Source organism: Anomalospiza imberbis, chromosome 2 (assembly GCF_031753505.1).
Source record: "Anomalospiza imberbis isolate Cuckoo-Finch-1a 21T00152 chromosome 2, ASM3175350v1, whole genome shotgun sequence".
Lineage (NCBI taxonomy): Eukaryota > Metazoa > Chordata > Aves > Passeriformes > Viduidae > Anomalospiza > Anomalospiza imberbis.
Genome location: NC_089682.1, coordinates 58170803 through 58192529, shown reverse-complemented (window position 1 = coordinate 58192529; position 21727 = coordinate 58170803). Strand labels below are relative to the sequence as shown.

At 35.9% G+C, this 21727-nt stretch overlaps 1 protein-coding gene across 7 annotated transcripts in view; it reads left to right on the top strand.

Moving 5' to 3' along the window:
• The window catches only part of NUP58 (nucleoporin 58), a 44435-nt gene that overhangs the window by 5651 nt on the left and 17057 nt on the right, over window positions 1–21727 (top strand). For 4 of the 7 annotated variants that reach the window (XM_068181259.1, XM_068181258.1, XM_068181255.1 and 1 more), the window contains exons 4-14: window positions 1269–1421; window positions 2493–2627; window positions 3141–3251; window positions 5876–5900; window positions 6346–6411; window positions 7181–7355; window positions 8645–8724; window positions 9353–9471; window positions 11584–11666; window positions 14464–14665; window positions 20529–20627. In XM_068181259.1, the coding sequence (XP_068037360.1) occupies window positions 1269–1421; window positions 2493–2627; window positions 3141–3251; window positions 5876–5900; window positions 6346–6411; window positions 7181–7355; window positions 8645–8724; window positions 9353–9471; window positions 11584–11666; window positions 14464–14665; window positions 20529–20627 (1248 nt within the window). The remainder of the gene's footprint in view (window positions 1–1268; window positions 1422–2492; window positions 2628–3140; window positions 3252–5875; window positions 5901–6345; window positions 6412–7180; window positions 7356–8644; window positions 8725–9352; window positions 9472–11583; window positions 11667–14463; window positions 14666–20528; window positions 20628–21727) is intronic. The other 3 variants (XM_068181260.1, XM_068181257.1, XM_068181256.1) reach the window with 1 other exon arrangement.

The window sequence follows — 21727 nt, the reverse complement described above, 5'->3', positions numbered from 1 at the left end:
AGAACCCTGAAGTTCTAGGCACTCGTTAAAGGATTATTCAATTTTTGTACAACAGTGACAGTCAAAAGTTGGACTTTGTATTTATGTTGCCCTAATGAGTTTCATCCTTCAGCAGAGGGAAGGGAGATCTGTTACCAAAGAATTATTCATATAGAATCTCTTGGTCTAGTGAACCCTGTGTGAACATGTTTGTCTGGTAATTATCTCTTATAGGAGGATAAAGAGGGTTGAACTGGGAACAGACTTTGAGAATATTTTTTGTTTCTCTGATCCATCTATGGTATTTTTTAGTTGTCATTAGAAACACAGGAGTATGTGGGTGGTTGTTGTTAGCTTGGTTTTGATTTTTTTTTTCTTTTTAAACAGCAGCTGAGGTTTGAGGAGTAACTGAGTTTGATTATCACAAATGTTAAGGGTGGAGGTGCTACAAGACACAATGCAGACAAAGAACTTAGGAAGCCATACTATGAATAAATAGGAAAAAATAGTGTTGAATAAAGAAGGAAATCAAAGGGGGCGGAAGGGAGAAGCAGCAGCTAATCCAGAAGAGACTGTGTGATACATAATCATATGTGGAAGTCAATACTATGCAGGTGAACTGTAATTCTTTTCACTAGCTGGATGAAATGATGTCATCCAAAACGGCAGTTACTGAGAATACAAAGTATGTGTTTGCTGTTGTGGTTTGTGTATGTGCGCACTCCTTTACTTTGGAATAGGGATTCTAGAACGTGGAATGTGTTCTTACCATGAAAACAGCAGGAAGTAGAAATGTTTTACTTCAAAAATGTTTAAAAGCAAACTTTGAGGGAGTAACATCTCAACATATTTTTCTTGTTTACAAATTGAAAGGATATGTGCATTCATTTTGGTGTGCACATCTAATTGAGAATTTGTAGTCTGTATTTTGAGCAGTATTGTTTATAGCTCCATTTTTCAATATTTGTGTCATCTACTAGATGCTTTTGGTGAAAGTAGGTTTGTTTTTTTTTAATACAGTTTTAGGATTGCTAGTAGATATAATTGCCAGTCCAGAATTAAAGCCCACTGGATCCCTAGGAATTCTGGAGCAAAAAATGCCTGTGCAATTGATGTAAACCACTGAAATTCATTAGAAATTTCTGTGGGAATATTTTACTTGATGCAAGTGATCTTTTGTGTTGTGTCACTCATGATGGTTAAGTGGGATGCAGAAGAGGTGGTGAACTTAGCTTTCATTCTCAAACAGAATGTTTCAAGAGTGGTAACTGGTTTTGGATTTCTTCTAGGCACACCTGCCACCACATCAGCAGCTACCACAGGCTTTAGTATAGGTTTCAACAAACCTGCAGGTTCAGCCACGCCATTTGCTTTACCTGTTACTTCTACCTCAGCGGGTGGCCTGTCATTATCATCTGCTCTTACATCAACTCCTGCAGCAGGTAGGAAAATGTTTAGGGGTTTGGGGCTGTTTTTTGTTTGCTTGTTAACAATAAAACTTTATTGTATAACAGTTCACATCTGTTTTTCTATTATTTATGTAATCTTGTGGTACATGACTACAGGGTAAAAAACTTCATTTTTGACATATAAAGTTCATTGGACTTCTTGAGTTCTAAATTTGGGTACCCTAATACAGATAGAATTATGGTCAGAGAACCTAGTCATATAGACAGCATATAGTCCAAGTCATTAGAAGTGTAGCAAAGAGCTGATTTGTCATGTAAAATCATTTTTTTATTGTTAACCTCACTGAAGATTGAAAGCTTCCTTCTTGTGCAGCTGCAGAGTTTGGAAAATGTTTACCTATTGCAGATGGCCTGAAAATGTTAACTAGCAATGGAAATAATGTTTTTAAACTTCAATGTTTTTAAACATTTTAAATTACTTCTCATATTGTCATACACCGGTCATCATATTTACCTCAGCTGAACTGCACCATGCATGATGGTGATTGAGACTTTTATTTTTTTTAACTTTAGAAGTCTGCATTTGAGCTCAGCTGTCTATGCCCTCTGTTCACTGTCCCTTTATGCCTATGGTCTTTCTCTACTCAGTTCTTCCCTTTATTACTAAAAGTTGGGATGCTTAATTCCAGAGGGTATCTCAAACCACCATGGAAATGTTATTGTATCATGTGTGTTGTGTAAATATTTTAATGTTAAAACATTGAAATTTCAGTGTTTTAATATAAAAATCAGTGTCACTTACTGGTTCAATTATGCTGTAAAATAAATTCTGTCCTAGGTTGCAGAATCTATAGTGTTCTGGGCGACTGCTGAAAATTTTGTGTAGTTGTAGGTAAATATGGACTACTTAGGGTTATGAGGTTGCAGAGCAAAATAACATGTAATTCAAAAGGCTATGGCTTTGTGTGAAAACTCTGCAGGAAATAAAACCACTTATTATCCAATTATGATAAAGATGCTGTTCAGACCTTTCAGTTAATTCAGATTGTCTGTGGATGTATTTGAAGGCAGTGTCTGCATGAATCTGGTTTCCTTTCTCTGCAGGAACTACTGGCTTTACATTAAATTTGGGTGGCACAACTGCTCCGACTACAACTGCTTCCACAGGCCTTTCCTTAGGAGGAGCCTTAGCAGGCTTAGGAGGTTCGCTTTTCCAGAATACAAGCACAGCAGCAACAGGTGAAAGTTATTTTAGTTTTTTTCTCCTGTCTCAAAACAATGACATTTAATGTGTGATTGTACAATGTAAGGTTTAGTTTATAAAAAGTGTTAACACTGTGGAAGAGTAGTTTTTAAATATTGCAGTTTGGAAAAGTGTTGCTATCCGTGGACAGTAAAAATGAAACTGAAATAATTGGCTCCTTTCTTATTCTTAAATTCATTTTTACTTAACACTTTTTAAAAAATGAAAATACAAGGAAATCTTTGTCATTCCCATAATTGGCCCAAGGAAGTTGATCATATATGGGGAGAGGGCAATGATCCATGACTGTCTGTGGAGAAATGGAAAGCTCCTTATTTTTGGTGAGTTTTGGTCTGAATAAAATATTTAACTGTCAGTGTTGTCATCAGTGTCAGTCATGTCACTGTCATATCACAGCTTCCTTTTTCATCTCTAGAGGAAGAATTTGTGCTATGTTGTAGTCTTGATAACACTGCAAAAGGCAAAAATGCTGTTTGGATTTCTTGTAGGACTTGGGCAGAATGCTTTGGGTTTGTCTCTGGGGACAACTGCGGCTCCTTCAACTACTGCTAATGAAGGTCTTGGTGGCATTGATTTTAGCAGTTCATCAGACAAAAAGAGTAAGTTTGTTTTAAAGCATTCTCTTTTTTTTAATTGAGAGAATTACCAGAACACTGCAGCAAAGACTATTTTATTGGGTTAGGAGTGTGGGATCAAAGTTGACAACTTTTAACTTCCCCCTTTCAAAGGCATTTCAGTTGATTTCTTTCTTAGGTATTGTGCTTGTACAGAAGAACGAGATTGTGTTTGCAAATGCAATGTAATACTAATTAATTAATTAAAAAATATGTATATGTTTGAGAAACAGGATGTAAATCCTTGGGTTTATTGGGAGTGAAGATTCAGGGCTGCTTGCAGAGATGCCATCACAAGTTTCTGCTCTATGTCAGATTTGTCACTAGAGGGGGGAGCAGAGCTATGTTTAAGTAGTGTGTTGGAAGTGTGAAGAGCACTGGTTTGAAACTACTGTTGTCCAGCTCTAACAGATCTTAAACTTGTTTTTTTCTTTTGAAAGCCTGCACAACTGAAGTGTCCTAATTATAGATGTTACTCTTCAAAACTGTTTCTGGTGGTGTGTAGATATATATATAATATGTTCTGTCTGGTTGTTAAAACCAGTTATAAAAACTCCTGTGATAGCTTTAAAGTACTTAAGTAAGGGAATATTGAGCATTGACATAGGGATGGTTGTTAATTTGCCTTGCTTTTACTGGGGAATCTGTTTCTTTAATCTCTTCATTTCATTCAGGACTGAAATTTTGAATTGGGTATGCCTATAGCTAAGAGAGAAAAAAATATATAAACTCCATGAAGCTAGCTTTAGAGTGTAGCATAATTTGTGGAGAGAGAGCTCTTTCTTGTCAAAGAGAGGACATATTGACTGTCAAAACTGGAGTGCTCTGGATGATGTTGATTGTCTTTGGAATTTACTACTGAAACTTGGAGTAATGAAAAGGCTCTTGACACTTGGAGGATTTCCATTACTATAATATTAGGATATCACAACACTTCCATAACATAGAAGTATAATAAAATAAGGACCAGAGAACCACAGAGTCAAAATCAACTTTGGTAGTAGTGTTGTTTAGTTCACCTCTTAGGGTGGAAACTTAAATGAGTAACATGAATTCCCCTGTATGTTTTATAGTGGAATTGGTTGAGTTGGACTATTGCTATCAGGATGAGCAGAGATCCCCTAGCAAAGCAGTGGGAAATGTCAAAGGAGATTGTTTTTTGAGATTTTAATTCAAAAGTGTTTCCCTTAATGGCTGGTGCTGGCTTAAGCAGCCCTCATAAACGTCCCCACCTGTGTGCTGCTACTTAGTTCTGTTCAGTTGTTTGTGCTACTATATGAGGAACTGCATTAATGTTTGAGAGTGGTGGCTCCATGGTTTTGAGGGTTTTATTTCCATTTTCCTTATGAAGAAAAGGAAGGAGGTGATATGGCTATGAAAGAAAAGTGCCCTAGGAATCCCAGGATAAATAGGGACTAGCCTGTGTTCTCTTGTGGAACTGGTAATAAAAGTTTTTGCTTCTAACCATGTAGTATTTCTTTAAAATATGGCTGCAGGGAATAAAAACCTGTTCTAATATATGTTTTCTTCTTGTGTTGCTAAGAGAATGTTAAAAAATGTAAAATCTGAAGCACTAACTTGCCTAGAAAGTAGCAAAATCTGATAGCAAATTTGTGTCTTGTAAGTATTGTTGTGACATACAGCAGCAGCTTGAACAAAAAGAAGTGTCTGGAGCACAGAAGAAAAGTGTGCATAGCTTTCTGCCTATTTTTTTAGATTATCAGCAGAAAACATCCTAAATTCTGGTGTTTGTCCTTCATGCTGTTTTCCTCCTAATTTTGTGTAGTTCTTTTTTCCCCATTAGTAGGGGAAAAAAGGGCAGCTTCAAACGTCTGTGGTACTAGCATTAGCTGTGTAGCTGCTTTCTGCCTTTGTGGTACTGACAGGATGTGAATTACATTCAGCTGAAGAAGGTGAAGCCTTTTTCTTGGGCTGAGTGAGTGTTCCTCCCAGCAGACTGCTGTGTGATGGAATGCAGTAACTGCCACAGCCATAACTAGAAATAGTTGTGCCCTGTGTTATGCATGATGCTGTTTTCAGCTCTGTTCTGTCACTCAGAGGTATTTGGCATCTTGATTCACAGATGTGCAGTTTAGAGTGTGTAGGTGGCAGATAAGCAGTAACATACTCAGTTCTGTAAAACCTCACTCACTTCTGGACTTAATGCAATAGCAGAATTCTTTCAGGAAGCTCTGTGGGCAAATGTTCATTGCCTTCATATCTGAGAGGAGACTGCTGAATTTAAACACTTGAATGTTTTGTTGGGTGCAAGTCGAAGTGAGCTGAGGTTGCATAAGCAGAAACAGATTTCTTGTGCAACTGCAGCTGTTCATGTATTTGTAGTGACTTGTATAGTGACACAAGAGGGTGTTACTCCTCGTGCCAGGAAGTTAGCACTTCAACTGTTGAACCATTGTTCCTGAAAATATAATTACCTCTGAAGGGGTTGTAAATTAATACCCACTTTCTCTTACAGCTAGCCTAGTCTGTTCTGCTTATCATGAGAAATCAAGCAGATTGTAGTCATAAGTTCTTCCTTAAAATCTCATTAAGATTGTTTTGTTTGTTCTTCAAAGCTTTATTTATGACCTACTCTTTTTATCTTCTAGGTGACAAAACAGGAACAAGACCAGAGTAAGTGTCAGACTTTCTTTGCATTCTATGTTGCAATGGAAAACAACTAAACAAATATTTTGGCTTTTTAACTGATTTGATATTGAAAAAAGATCTGCATAACCCACATTTGCCATATAGGTAATTTAGTAATGTTTGGTCATGATTTTAAACACGGCAATTCTTCCTTCAAATGCAATACCTACAGCTTATCTGGCATCTGCTATAGACTGATCATCTGATCTGAAAAGTGGTTTCTGCAAACTTGTACAGTGCTTACACCACAGGCTTGAACCCTGGTGTAGGATCTGTGTCCGTTAATCCGAGTCACTCCTAGTTGCAACATTCATGCAGTGGGTGCAAAACTGTGTAATCACTCACCTGGATGTTTTAGTGATATTTACTAGTCATGCAAAAATGTTTGGCAGTATTGAAGGACCACCTAAACATTCGTTGTCTCTTGTAGAGATAGCAAAGCACTGAAGGATGAAAATCTACCTCCAGTAATATGTCAAGATGTAGAAAATCTACAGTGAGTAGTGGTTTTTATTTATGATAGTTGTTTAACTAAAGTATTGTATACTGTTGATGCTCTGTGACAAGAACATGTTCCTGCAGGCTGGATGAAGGATCAGTTACTAGCCCAGTGCCTGTCAGCTTTGGGAACAGAATGGATGAGTAGTTCTAGTAGCTGAAGTCTTAGTATGTTTTTTTTTTCAGTCTCACTTTTTCATGCATTTATGCAAATGGGTCTGCCCAACAATAAGCTCTTACCCATCTCTCTCTTGACGTATTAAGCCTGGTGCACATGCATAATGCGTATTGAATCTTATATCCATATTGCATGTGCATCATGGATCTTCCATGGAATAGAGAATTATAGAAGTCTTCGCTCAGGCAGGAAGGAAATGGTTTGTAGACTGGGCTGCATGCATTATATTTGTGAGTTCAAAGTGTTAATTGCTTTTACACAGATGCTTATGTACTACTGTATATATTAAATGTTCCATATATCTTAGTTTTCAGGGGTCAGCATAACCTTTTTAAACACTTGCTATTTAAAGTTGAGGAGTTTGGGGAAGGGGGATTGCTTTTGTTTTGGTTTGGCTATTTACAGTATTAGCATGCTAGGAGTTAAGATAGTACTGTGACATACAATAATTTTACTGTTCAGTACTTGGTTTTGGAAAAATAAATTTAATAGCTATTTAAATAAAGTGATCAAGAGGTAAACATGTGGGTACTTCAGGTTCATTATATTGTTTCTTTCCTCCTCACCCCCATTTTTTTACCTTCCCCAGGAAATTTGTGAAAGAACAAAAACAAGTTCAGGAAGAAATTAGTAGAATGTCCTCTAAAGCGATGCTTAAAGTACAAGAAGACATTAAAGCTTTGAAACAGCTTCTCTCTGTAGTTGCCAGTGGATTACAGAGAAACATTCTTAATATTGACAAGCTGAAAGTGGAAACTGCACAGGTATAATTGAATGTAACCTTTGTTATGTAGAGTTTGTATGCTGATTATTTCATATAGGATAGCTAGCCTTTTTTATCAGTCAAGTTAACATGTGTCCCAACTAAACAGTTGTAAACAGAATGAAAAATTGAATCACTTCTGATCTCTTTGAAGTTACTGGGGGAAACTGAAATCTGTTCTGTCAGTATTTTCAGATAAATACAACAGCAGTAAAATTACTTCTATTCAGGAAAGCATTCCTACGTAGCAAAGGCAATAGAAGTGCGTGTCCACTTTGGTTCTGTTTCAGTAATATATTCAGCTGCTAGTGAAGACCCATTTGTAACAACTTGATGGACTCTGGAGCAGCAAAAATGCAAAGGCGTGTTCCTCTGATTGCTTTGGAGGAAGAGAATACCAAATTACCCCATAGTGTTTCAGGGACCAAAATTTCTTGATTAGTGCTAGAATTTATTTAGGGAACTTGAGTCACATCTCTGTCCACCAGTCTGTGTCTGAACTGTGCAGACAGTTTGAGCTCAAGTTTTGATGCAGATGCTTTTCAAGTTCTGTACCACCTTTTATTTCATCTACCATGTCAAGGCTTCTTGCTATACAAAAAAGTGATAATTTATTCTCAAATTAAAAATTAGATGTTTTTCTTTATTTTACTTTATAGTTGCACCTTTTCAACAGTTTTCTGTGAAAACAAAAGCTTCCTAATGATATTTTTATATTTCTGTACATGATGCAGTTGAGTATAGTCACAGAACCAGGCACTGAGAAATTCTTAATGGTAAAATTATTAGGAAGTATTAAGCAGAAGTGTATGCTGTAATTATCATGTATAATGTGATGATTTCCATAGAGAGGCATTTTTCTAAAGTAGTTAATATTTTTTTAAAAGTCAAAGTAATCTTTTTTTCTATTTTTGCTCGTTTAGGTGTGTTACTTCCTTGTACTTAACTATTGCTTTTTCCCCCTCTACCCCTCAATAATTATAATACTACTGAAGTACAACAGAAGAATTGTCTCTGACAGCTTAGTGCAATATTTTCTCAACTTCTGAGCACCTAATGTGCTTTCAGTATGTGCCATCTTTTGTTCCATCCCCAAACTTCTGTTGGTATTTGCAGTTCTCCAGCTTTCTGATAGTCAGTTCTTTGGGTAATTTCTGATCAAATTTTATCAAAATGTTAAATACGTGAAGAAAGTATTTTATGTGAGTGAAGAATAGAGTTTTAGTATTTTTATTTTTGAACTCTTTGTGCAGAATCTTATATTTAAATCATTTTCTCTTGTTTATTTAGGAGTTAAAGAATGCAGAAATAGCACTGCGAACACAGAAAACTCCTCCTGGTCTTCAGCATGAAAATACAGCCCCAGCAGAGTAAGTTACCATTACTTGTAGAAAATAGTCAATAATACAGCTTGGAGAAGAGGAAAATTGAGGAGACCTTATTGCAGCCTTTCAGTACTTAACAGGGGCTTGTATAAAAAGCGGGGACAGTTTTTAGTAGGGCCTACTATGACAGCGGTGACTATTTTAAACTGAAGAGGGCAGATTCAAGGAAGAAACGTTTTCGATGAGCGTGGTAAAAGTGGAAGAAGTTGCCCAGTGACATGTTGGATGCCCCGTCCCTGAAACATTCAAGGTCAGGATGTCCCTGCTTATGGCAGGGGATTTGGAAGGGACCTTTCAAGGTCATCTAGTCCAACCCAACTGTTTAAGGATTCTGTGAACTGCATAATACGATTTTTTTTCCCCTGTTTCTTGTAACATTTATATGGAGCGCTTCATAGAATCAGTGTTTTATTTCTTCACTTAAATTATCTTTGTCTTCAACATGAAAAATAGTCTTCCCTCTTGTTCCAGTTGTAGAGTGGCATGTAGAATGTCATACAACCTAACTGTGCAATTAATTGAATGAAAATTGGCAGTTAATAGAGATCAGTTAAAAACATTCAGACAAATTAGTAAAGTTTAATCATATAATTTCACTGTATTACTCATCTAGCTACTTCAGAATCTTGGTCGAACAGTTTGAAGTACAGCTGCAGCAGTACAGGCAACAAATTGAAGAACTGGAAAATCATCTTGCCACTCAAGCAAATAATTCACACATAACTCCACAAGGTAAATGTTTCAGTTCTAATCTTTTGTACATGAAGAATTTAGCAAACTTATAATGAAAACCTAGTAATTAACCTTTCCCCTATTTTGTTGTTGTTGGGTTTTCTCATTTAATGTACTGAACAAATTAATGTTTAGATTAATTCTGTAATTGTTCAATTTGGAACAATTTGTTTGGAATGAAAAGTTCCATTCATAAGGGTTCTTGAGCTATTTGACATGGATCCATTTCCTGAGTTGCATTTTTTAAGCCTGGTTTGTTTTTACATCTGTATCTCCCTCCCTTCAGCATCTAGCTGATGTCTGGCACCTTCCATCTTGCACTGGGCCTTCTGGCCAGACAAATGTGGGTGCCTGCTCTGTCAGCACCAGATCAAAATGAGAACTTCTCCTTCACCTTGGAGCCTGTTGGTATTGCCTTCAGGTCTGACCAGCTGAGAACATTTTGTCTTGTTTGCTGCCACATAATTCAATCTTGAGAAAATATCTCTGGTCAAAGAATGCTGACCTCTGAACAGTAGTCTTCTGGTTGTTTACCATTCCTGTGGTCATAGACAGTTTTATCTTCTGGGCCATTTTAGGTATGGGTCCTGCAATAAGCAGTGATCTCAAGTGCTTGTCTTTTTCTGCTAAATGGTACTTGAACATCTTGCCATCACAGGATGGTGCACAAACTTTATATGGACTTTATATGTCAAAAAGCAAGGGGACTGGCTAGATCTAGCTTCCATAGTGAAAGATCTGCTGAATCTTGAGGGTCCTCTATCTTTGTGTGACCTTCTTGTCCATCAAGAATATGAGAAGGTTGCCTTCACAGATTTTCTTATGGTTTTCAGCAGTTTCTGCTATAATCAAAAGGTTCCTTGCTTGTGTAGGCAAGGATCAGCCTGTTGTGCCAGTTTGAGCATATTGTCAGCAATATCTGGTCATCTAGTCAACACTATTGCATATGTCCTTTACCGTAGAGAAGAAAACTTCATTTGCCATGCAGGTTTCCATGACTCTGAATGTCCTGAAAATTTTGAAATATCTAGTAGTCAGTATCAATAAATTGCCTTCAGACTAGTTGGAAACTTGGGACCAGTCTTCCTAGATACTGCTGCCTCTATGACCCTGTGGGCTGGCATGAATTGATTCTACAGCTTTCTTGTTTTTCAAGGGTGAAATTCCTCTATGGAGCAGCAAACATTTTCAGTTCGAGAATCATTGCTAGATCTATGCATCTTCAAGAACTTGATAGCTACTATATGCATTTCAGTGTACATATATCTATATATATTTGCATTCAGGCTATGTGCATCGTTCAGAGGAAACACAGAAGCTGATCTTTTCACAATAAAAGAACCACTTCAGTACTTTTCTGTCCTCTACTTTGGTACATTGTTTCAGTGCTTCTATGAGAACAGCATTTTTTTGTGAGCAGATACCTCATTCTGCCAAAATCTTTGAGATTTTCCCTTTGGTGCTAAGGTTTTGCCTTAGTGTTGGGTCAATGCCCTGAAAACACTTTTATATCTGTGTGGGATATAGGATATCCTAAATAAAAGGCAAGAAGCTCCCTGTTGTGTTTCTCTGATTATGATATGCTTGTAGGTAGAGCCAGATTAAGAGATCCTGTGATTCCTACTAGTTATGTTTTTAAAATGTAAATAAAGCTTCCATTCTACTATTTCTGATAAAATCAACTGAACACTTAACTATGTTTTAAATCAGTAAGAGTGAATAATATATACAAATGCAAGCAAATATGATTTAACTCTATCTAGGTAAAAGCCAGTGAGGTAAAAAATCTTCCTGTGTAATTAGGTTAAAATTCGTTTAAATGCTACTTTTTGGCTTTTCTAAATAATAGTATCATAGGAAGCTCTTTACCATGTATATAAAAATAAATCTGAGAAAACAGTACCTTTCAAAATAAAGTTGGAAACACTGTCAAAAAGTACTCCTTGGATAATTTGTGGCACCCAATTTCTGGGTCAAATCTTGTATTTCATGCAATTGTTCTTGTGTTTTGTGTGCTGTATGGGTTTTAGGTGAGCTTCTTACTTTGGTATAAACACTAAATGTTTTCTTCTGATAATTGTTACTTACCAATATTTTATATGCATCTTACAGATTTGTCTATGGCTATGCAGAAAATCTATCAAACATTTGTAGCTTTAGCTGCACAACTTCAGTCAATACATGAAAATGTAAAGGTATGTTTTGATGTATTCTGTATGACTGTAAAGATCTTCAGGTGGTTTTTTTTTGGGTTGGTTGATTTGTTTGGTGTTTTTGGGTTTGGGTTTTTTTGTCCTTCTGTTAAATTGAGTGCTTTTAAAAGTTTTCAAACTGTCCTGGAGAAGTACTTTGATTTAAAAAAATAGCTTTCAGCTGAAGTTGCATTTAAAGTATTTAATAATAAGGATGACAGCAACTGACAACAATCATTTGAGTTACAAAATGTTTTTCATCTAACTCCTTTCCTTCTAATTGTTAATCAGTTTTTAAAATGTCTGTTTTCAAGCTCATGCTTGTATATTTTGATTTTTGCCCAATGACCTCTTGATCTGAAGCAAAGATGCTCTAAATCTGCTCTTGCTTAAATAGGTAACGGGAGAAAAAAAGTGAGTTTCCATATGTAAGATTTTTCAGCATATCAATGAATGGTGGTTAAAGCTGTGTTCTGTTAGTTTCTTGTTTTAAAACCTGGCTTTCATGGTAAGTAGTTTTTGTAGAAAGAAAAAGAAAAGACTTTGTATGAAAGCTTAGGTATCAGAGGTCCTAATTAGGCCTGTTTTTTCCATCACAGACTATGGCTCATTCCATTTCCCATTTGCAGTTCTGGATATGTTGACAAAATGTCACTGTCCTCCAATCCTTTCAATCAAGATTTTTCTTGAAAGCATCAGAATCCTTTTTGGTTACAAAAAACCAAACTAAAATAAACCAACTTGAAGAAGAGTACAAATGTTTGAAATTGCTTCTGCTAAGTGACTTCTTTAATGGAAATAACTCATGTTAAAAATTTTGCTGGTTTCCTTCTCTGAGCTTCTTCTCAGCATTGCTAGTTCTCTAAACATCTGAAACTTTTTACTTTTTCTGAATAAAGTTCAGGAATACTGAGGATCTTATATGATCTTGATTCCTTGCTTTGCTTCTTTCAGCTTAGATGGTTTACAAATACCTTTTATCAGATATTTGTGCTGCTCTTAGTTAATTCAGTTTTGCTGGCAGATGTAGAATGCATCAGCTCCTGCATATTTTCAGCAGAATTACCTAAAAGGTTTCCCAAATGTTTTCAGGGCTCATGACTTCTGAAATCTGAGTGTAGCATGAATTTGTGCAGTGGTCTTTGTGATGATACATTTTTGTTGTTCTTAAGTATGAAGAGCTGGATTAGTGTGCAGATATAAGCCATAGCATTTTCAGTACCTTGTCAGTGTGACTGAACAGGAAAGACCTTTCTTCAGTTTAGAGTAGAATTCTATTGCCCAAAATTAAGGGGGTGGTTTAAAGATATTTCTTCTGGGAAATTTTTGAGATTTAATCTAGTGGGTGAATATGGATGCTGGTATTTTGGAAGGCATTTTATAAATAGAGCTTCAAAAAAAACCAGCAAGATATGTACTGCTTAAGTGAATCTTAATTATAACCATCTGTTTTAGTTGATCAACTACAAGATGCCAGAAGGGGAGAGCAGTTTTGAAACTGATCTCTGCCTAACCTGGTGGTTGTGATATGGTTTGTGGAAGGCAGAGCTGTGATCACAGTTCATTTCTTTGCCTGATGAAAAGTAAGTGTGCTTGGGCACAATTCGAGTAGGTAATGTTATTAAATCATTCAGCATAGCATAGCCTTAAGAACTGCTTTATGATTTCTAAGGCTTTTGTCAACTCTCATGGCAGTCGGTATGGCATTGTATTAAATCCCATCAGAATTCCACAATTGCCTTTTCTCTCCAAAGACAGCAGTTCTGATGTGATAATGAGGGCATTCTTTTTGTTTCCTGCTGTTGCTGGTAGATCTGGAATTACAACTCTTCAAATCCTGTGTCAGAATTTTTGGACTGTAAACTCTTCTTTGAGGAAACAAACATATGCTTAGCCAGGAACATAGGACCATAGTATGCCTTCCATAAACTGGAAGCTATTGTCCTTTAATAAATCTATTTCACTTAAAGATTTCCTGTTATAAGATGGAAATAATTATCAGTTATCTAGTTAAAGCTTTTTATTTAATTTTTTGTTATGCAAGATATCTGTAGATTCCTCATCTGTGACAGACAGAAATTGCTCATGATGAGCAAGCCAAGCTAGGCTATTGCCACAGAAGGTGGTGGAGTTTTGAGGGGGGGAAAAGGGCAGAGGCAAGGGAAGGTGTGGCATCATAACACAAGAGATTTGGGCTACCTATTACCCTAAGGCAGAATGATCTGTTGCATTTGGACTGTGTTAGATTGCTAATGAAATGCATCAGAAACAAGAGTGAATTCTAAAATTTTGGTAGCTTCTTTAGCTTTGTGTAAGAAGAAATGCAAGAGTGAAAGGAAGGAAAGAAACAAAAGTGAAGGTGATAGGGGAGCAAAAGCAGACTCCATTGTGAAAAGGTAGCACTGAAGAAAAGTGTGTCATTTTATAAGCTAGTAATGTGGCTTTATTTTTCCTCTTGGGTCAACTAAGTACAATGATACAAATTGAATTGTGATGTGCTCCAACATTGAAAGACTTAGGCTGACATACTGAATGGTATCCGTTATCCTCAATGACTTTGCAGCATTTAAGTATGCAACCTGTACTGGCTGTAGCTGTTGCAACCTAGTTCTTTCTATCTCATTGCCTGACAAGGTTTTTTTGGATTATGGAGGAAGCTTCTCATTTGATTTGGCAGTGGTGTTTGTGGGTTTTTCTTTGTTCTTTTAGGAAGTGTTATTTATAACTCAGTGTCTCTTTCCTTACTAAGTGTTTATGTCTGATACATGGAACTAAAATGGCTTCCTCCCATCCCCTTCAGATGCTCAAAGACCAATACCTTGGCTACAGGAAAAGCTTTCTGGGAGATGCCATGGATGTGTTTGAGGCAAGACGAACAGAAGCTAAGAAGTGGCAAAGCGCGCCACGCGTTACCACTGGACCGACCCCTTTCAGCAACATACCAAATGCAGCAGCCGTTGCAATGGCTGCAACACTTACTCAGCAGCAACAGCCTGCTACAGGTCTGAGTGCATTCAAGTTATAGATTATTAGTGTTACAACAATAGTAAATTTGTGTCACATTTTCTATGAGGTCTTCCTTTGTGTTTGACTAAAAATCTAAACGTTGTGATGAGCGAAGTTACTGATACCTAGCCAATAGAAAAATGCAGGGTAGACTTAGCAATAATTATACAACAGATACTTAATCTTGTGAATTTACTTGTATTAGTGATACTTACTGTATTGTTCTTACCCCTTGGAATGTGAGTCTTCACTCTTAAGTAACATCTCTGAATACACGTAGTATAGCCTCTTTCTGGAAATTGTATCATTACAGTAAATTATTTTAAATCGGAGAGGAGAGAATATCTAAATGCATACTATCTTTTCTTTATGTAAAATTAATAATGCATTTTTATATAGCACTTTGGAACTGTAAAATGAAAAATGCTGTAGAACAGGAAGGATAGTGAAGTAAATCTCTGTAGAATAGGAAGTCAAATGCCTGGCTTATTTTGTAGCCAACTCTTTTGTCCGTATGATGTTGGAGCATTTTGCTGGCCATTCTACTATTGTGAATAATTAGTAGAGAAAGTAGAGTGGGTCACTGGTTCTGCCTGTGCATGTGAGTAAGAGGAAGACTAAAATAGAGGAAATGCATGACCCACTGCAAATAAAGAACAGATACATATGGCAAAGGAAATAATTTAAGGCACCTTAATTGACGTTCTTATACACACCAATGCTCTCTGAGAGGGGTTTCAGAATACAAACAACTGAATTTATATGTCATCGGGGAACAGAAATAAGGTTAATTCCATTGAATTTTACTTGAACAGGAGGAATATATATCTGTCAGAAAATGATCAAAAGTATCGGTAGCTTCATTCTACCTTTAATTTTCCAAACATAGGTGTCCTGAAAGTGATAGTGCTTTCTCTGGTCTTGTAACAGCAGTGATATTTTGAATGATGCTAATTAGAGACATACGCAGCCACCATGTTAAGTTTGACACATTATTAGACTGTCCTTGCCTTTTCATAAGAGAAATACAATATGCTTCCAGCCCTCACCCTTCTAAACAGCAGGAAGATGGGTTTAAATTATAAGTATGCCAAACTACTTTGAACAGAACACAAAATCTTTGTGATGTACTACTTTTCAGAATTTCAGTCATAGACCGCAGTCTTTCTGTTGCTAGGTTAATCCATTGAAATTTTGTTGAAGTGGTATCTTCAAAAGGGTTTGGTTTTAAACAGAAAACTTGAGTTAATGTTGCCCTTCAGAGGTTTTAATACAGATAGTAGTATTGTTGCACACTGCTTGTGCAGCCTTAATATTGCCAAAGTAATTTACTCTTCATCTTTTTCCCTATCTTTTATTTGTTTCTTTAAAGATTCTCCATGGTCATCACAGGATTAGTAGTTTATGAAAGTCATACACTTGGGATGTCACATTTAAAATCATTCCTGCGTTTTTATGAATTGAAGTGAGAGATTTGAAGTTTCTGAACTTCCTAGTCCAGATTCAAGGGAACTGCTAATAACTTCAATAAACTTATGCCACTTACGGCATGACTTTGTGAATATTCTCTTAGTAATAGGAACGAAGAGAGGAGGGGAAAAAAAAAACAAATGGCAGAATTGGCCTGTACCAACTTAACTGAGGTAATGTGACTCTATACCTTGAGATATTTTGTAACATTTTGTAGTGAAAGGAACAAATGGGAGTGTGTGAAGGTTGGTTTGTGGTTTGTCTCTTTTTTTTTTTTTTTTTTTGTGGTTGTTTTGACAGGGTATTTCAAAACCCAAAATTGTGCCAACTACAAGTGTGATGCAGATAGAATAAAGCCATTAACTTATATCAAACATGCAAACAGAAGTAGACAACAATATTTTTACTACTTATTCAGTTGGAATACTTTTACCCTCTGTGCAACTCACTGGAGGACCTGAAGAAATAGAAATAAATAGATGTTCTGAGTGGCACTTTAAGAATACTTAAACGTCTTTAGGGTTAGATGAAAGAAAAAGGTACTTGGAGTTCTCTCTAGATCAAAAGTAGATTTAGTCAGGCCTAAACTATTTCAAAGATACCTTGAAGTCCTAAAAGCTTGTTAGATGGAAACATTTCATAGTTTTCCTAAATTACTCATTTCAGTGCTTGACTTTTTCCTAGTTTTGGATTAAGGCTGTCCCTTCTTGTTTTGGAGAAGGAGAAGAATCTGTTCTTTCAGCTTTGCAGGAATCTTTAAGGACTACCTCCTCTTCATTTCCTTTTTATTGCTTGAGTTTTCAGATTGCCATTTGCTGTAGTAATGCAAATGCTGCATGTTTTAGTTTTGTGTTATGTTGTTGCGAATTGGATATACTATATGCTAGAAGTTAAAATCCTACATGTTTCTTTGCCTGGTCTGGATCTTGAAGGGTGGGATAGATGAGGGATGGGAAAAGGTTCTGAGAAAAAAGGCTATGAAAAGAGGTGTATGTAAAGGGAGGGGTAAGGGATGTCTGTGTAATACCTGATCTGCTAATGCTGTTTTTGAAAATGAGAATTAAACAAGAAAATTAATCTGGCCTTTATAAAGTTCTTGATGAAAAATGTAATATATAGTATTATAGTATTGAGGGATCAGGATGCTTAGTCTCTTAAAAAATATTTGATGTTTACATGGTTAAGTATTTAGTAAGATTAACTTTGAGTTAGTTACTGTTCTTTCTCTGAAAAAGATAAATAATAATTTATTTTACATTTATTTTCAGAAGTCAAAAGTTTAGTAGCTACATCTAAACTGTGGGATCAGGGAATGTTTCCCCAGTTCCTGGGTGTACGTGTGCACCCCGTGTTCTCTCTGTATGCCAAGACCTTTCTGGCTTCTGTTGAAATAAATAAAGCCAGTGGGTCCTGGCCATATGGAAGAAAGGGAGCAAAAATGCACTCCACTGCTCACCTGGGATGGATAATCAAGACATCAGGACTGTGGTGTGCACATTAAAGCACAATTTTTGTGCAGTTTTTTTAAGCTACAATTACTGAAATTATGCTTAAGTTTTGGCTGTACACAACCTTTCTCCCTAGTTTGGCACTTCCATTCTGAGCACAGATTTTTTGGTATCAGTGAGGCTGGTCATGATTTTCTGCAGTAGCAGATAGAGTTTTAAACACTGCCTCATCTGCTCCCTGCCTGAGCAATCTTGAACAGCGTGGAAGTTACAATGGTGGTGGCTAATCTACCTATTCTTGTTGATGGGATCACAATATAAGGTTTCAAAGAAAATTAAAGCCTTAGTGTACCGAGACCTGTAAATGCATGAGGCTTCAACTGATGTTTTTTGGGTAAGACTAAATTGTCTTTAAGAAATGCTTTTCTTTAGGCTTACATTTTCTCGTATAGAAATAACCCCCTAAAAAACTCACTCTCTCCTTAACTGGTGAAGTACAAATTTAGTCAAAGCATTATGAAGCTGTTAGCACACTTTATGTTTTGACTTAGTGTGAGACTGAAGTTCTAATGGGAAAGGATACTCAAAATTTATAGCACTTAAACTTTTTATTATGTGGTTTGATGTTCACTTTGGTTAAAATTAACCAGTGTATTACTTTATAAGAATAAGATCTAAATTGTAATGCTAAATTTACTCACTGTTTAGACCAGCTGTAATTTTAAAAATTGCAGAACATCAGGAAATCTGTCTGACTTGTCTGACTCTCTGTAATGGGTCCTATTCATTAAACTGAAGTGCTCTACAGGGCAAATACATCAAGTTCTAAAATGTTAAAATACTTGTTATAAAGAATTTGTCTTGTACCTGTAATAGCCGGAAGTGCCATTTTTTTCTTGCTAATACTCTCAGCATCAAAGAGTGTTACAAATCTTCTGCTATTGAAGATTGTTTACTTACAAGAACTATAAGCAGTGATGATACCTTCAGAACATTATGGTACAAAATCAACAAATATCATATGCTGTTGCTCAATAAAAAGTTTGTTGGCCTAAGGCATAAGATCCTGTTTTATATGATCTGAAGTGTTTTAGTATGTTTTATACTGGCTCTAAAAAAAGCATGTTGCATTGGGTAAAAAGCTTGGCCTGGAGGACTGTAGTGTTTTGCTTATAAGGTCTTCCACTAACAGTGCCTCCTACTGAGATAAAAACCTGTGTACTTGCGAAGGAACTGGATATGTGTTTTTGGTTTCTTTCAGTTAATTGGCTCACTGACTTGTGTAGGGGGTTTTGTTTTTTTTATTGTCAATTTCTTATTAAGAGCTGCTAGGTAGATGTATCAGTATTTAAACTGGATGTAAACAACTTTAGTTTGAAATTTGTGGAAATTTGTAATTGCAACATCTGATATACTTTTTTTTAAGTGGAAGAAATAGTGTGGGTTTTCCAACTATTCCCTGCTAAGCAGAGACTGAAGGCTAACAACTTTAGTTGGCCTTAAAATTTATTTTTAACACTACTTGGAGTATACAGATGTTATTCAGCTTGGATCACTTAAGAATTTTGTGTTCCTAGCAAAAGTTGTTACTTTTCAACATACAGTGCCTTTCACTTGATTCAAAATTATTTTCCATTTAAATCTTCAAATACTGAAATTATTTTAAGAGCTTGAAATGTTCACATTTTAAAACTCTATATAAATATTAGTAACAGGAAATTTTGAATTAAAATAGTCCAGATGTGATAATGGTTTAGAAAAAAGGTCAAAATCATCTGAGCTTTATAGTAATATTTGAATAAATCATCACTTTCACAGATAGAGGATGTCAAGTATGTTCAAAGATGGAGAAGGCCATCTTGAGCAGAGGTGCAGATATCTGTGGATTAAGAGTTTGGCACTGTATTTTATCTTTAATGGTTAAACTTCTAAAATCATGCACTGAAAACTGTTTGAAAAAGACAGGAATAGAAGATTGTACTGTGAAAACTGTCAAAATATATTAATTATTTATCAGAATTAATTATTTTTAAATGTGTTAGTGATGGGCTAGCAAGTTGATTCTTTATTCCCCAAGGTTAAGGTAAAAAAAGGAACTGAGACTGTAAATTTCATCTTGGCAGACTGAAATTGTTTTTTGACAGTCCTGCATCTTAATGTGAATATGCAGGGAAAGTACTGTCAGCTTTTTAAATTATGGAACAAACTCTGAAATTTTGAATGTATCTAATTCATTAAGGTACACAGAACTGTGCCTTTTGTAAATGGTTATTTAAACAGGTGGTTTGACTAGTTTACCTTCTTGAATGGTGTTATGTAGCAGAGCTTAACAGAACTCAGTTATCACTTGTGTGGAAAAAAATGAAATGTCATGTTACTGTGTAATTGACTTGCTTAAAAATGAACAATAAATTTAATAAAATAAAGTCATTGTCTTGTTTTTTTATCTTAGTGTTCTGTTTAAATTTGGATGGAATACTTGAGTAGTTTTGAAGAATCCTATTTATTAAATTTTAGGTAATACAGGTTTAGTTACATTAGTGTCAGTTCTTATGTTTCTAAAAATTCTCCCTTACTCTGATTCCATTAATACAGGTGTCAAAATGTTGTTACCTATGAGTTCTCTCAAGGTTTTAATTAACATTTTAAAGTTTAAGGTGAGACTGTTTAACTTCTAAAAATACTAAATTATGTTTTTATGTTACTGGTTTTGGTTAGTTTCACCACTACAATCAGTATTTTCTTAGGTTTTTGACAAGTTAATGTAGAGGCAGTTAATGTAGAGGTAAAGTGAGACATTTTGATGAGGTAAAATCTGGGTTCTTAATGGGATTTGTTGAAAGCAATGCTGTTCACATTATCGAATACTTGAATAAGTAAATAAAGGACCTCTTTACTATCAAAGAGTAAGGCAAGTTTGTTCTCATTTTTTTTGTACCAGGGCCACAGCCATCTCTGGGAGTTAGTTTTGGAGCGCCATTCGGCTCAGGTATTGGCACTGGCTTGCAATCAAGTGGCTTAGGTTCTTCAAGCCTTGGAGGTACACTTTAACTTTTCTAATCTTTCATTGAATTATTATACCACACAGCTGAATCTCTTGCAAACTTTTAACTCCACTAAGAGGATGATCTGTTTCAGAGAAAGACCTTACAATTTGGCAGGTCTGTACTTTCCAGGCTTCTTCCTGCCTTGCAGAAGGAGTTGCTAGGGCTAAGCCATTGTAGTGAAACCCCAACATGAACAGGATTAGGTAATCACAGAGAGGTTGTGCTCTAAAAGCTAGGGAAGGACATCAAGTGTGTCGGAACTACAACTTGACTGAATTTTACCTCTATGAAAGTTAAGCATCTGAGACATCAGATCACACTGTAGGTAATCTGTGGAAGTTTTTCACCTTTTAACTATAGAGACCCATTTCTGCTTGTATTAAAATAAGAATAAATGTAAAAAAGTTACTGCAGTTCTGTGATCCTGAAATCTATTTCCTTTAGCACTCACTCTGTGCCTCAGTGCAGAGGTGGAGAAAAAGTCTCTCCCCCAGCTGAAAAAGCAATATGTGAAAGTGAGGGAAAAATACTTATCAAAATGTTAATAGTGCTGGTGGGAATGATATTCCAGGAGGACATATAACTGTGAAAAAGTAGGTGATATTAAAAAAAATTCAAAGTTAATGTAGACCTTTTATTTTTCATGTAATGTGTTCTCACCATTAGAGCTACAGATAGAATTTAAGCGATTAGCAGAATCTAATCGGCATGTAAATTTTCTGTCTATATGGGTCAGGGTTCCCACAGATAATAATGTTTTCTGGAGTTTTTATAAGATCTGCAAAAAAAACCTGTTACATCTGCTGAGCACAAACATAACATGGTTTTTCTTGTTACATCCTCCCTTCTCTGCAGCCTCAGTCCCCATTCCTACATTTTTACCTATGAGCCGAACATGAGTCAGTGTTGTAATGTATTTAAAATAATTAAGTGTCACTCAGTATTGGGAAGATGATGTGACCTGGACATTACATGAGTTTTACCTTTAATAATCACCTTGAAAATACCTTTAAATCTACCTGTGTCCCTTCTCATCAGATTTTAAGTGTTTTCAGATAAAAGAAAATCTGTATACCTAAACAGGAAAAAAGTG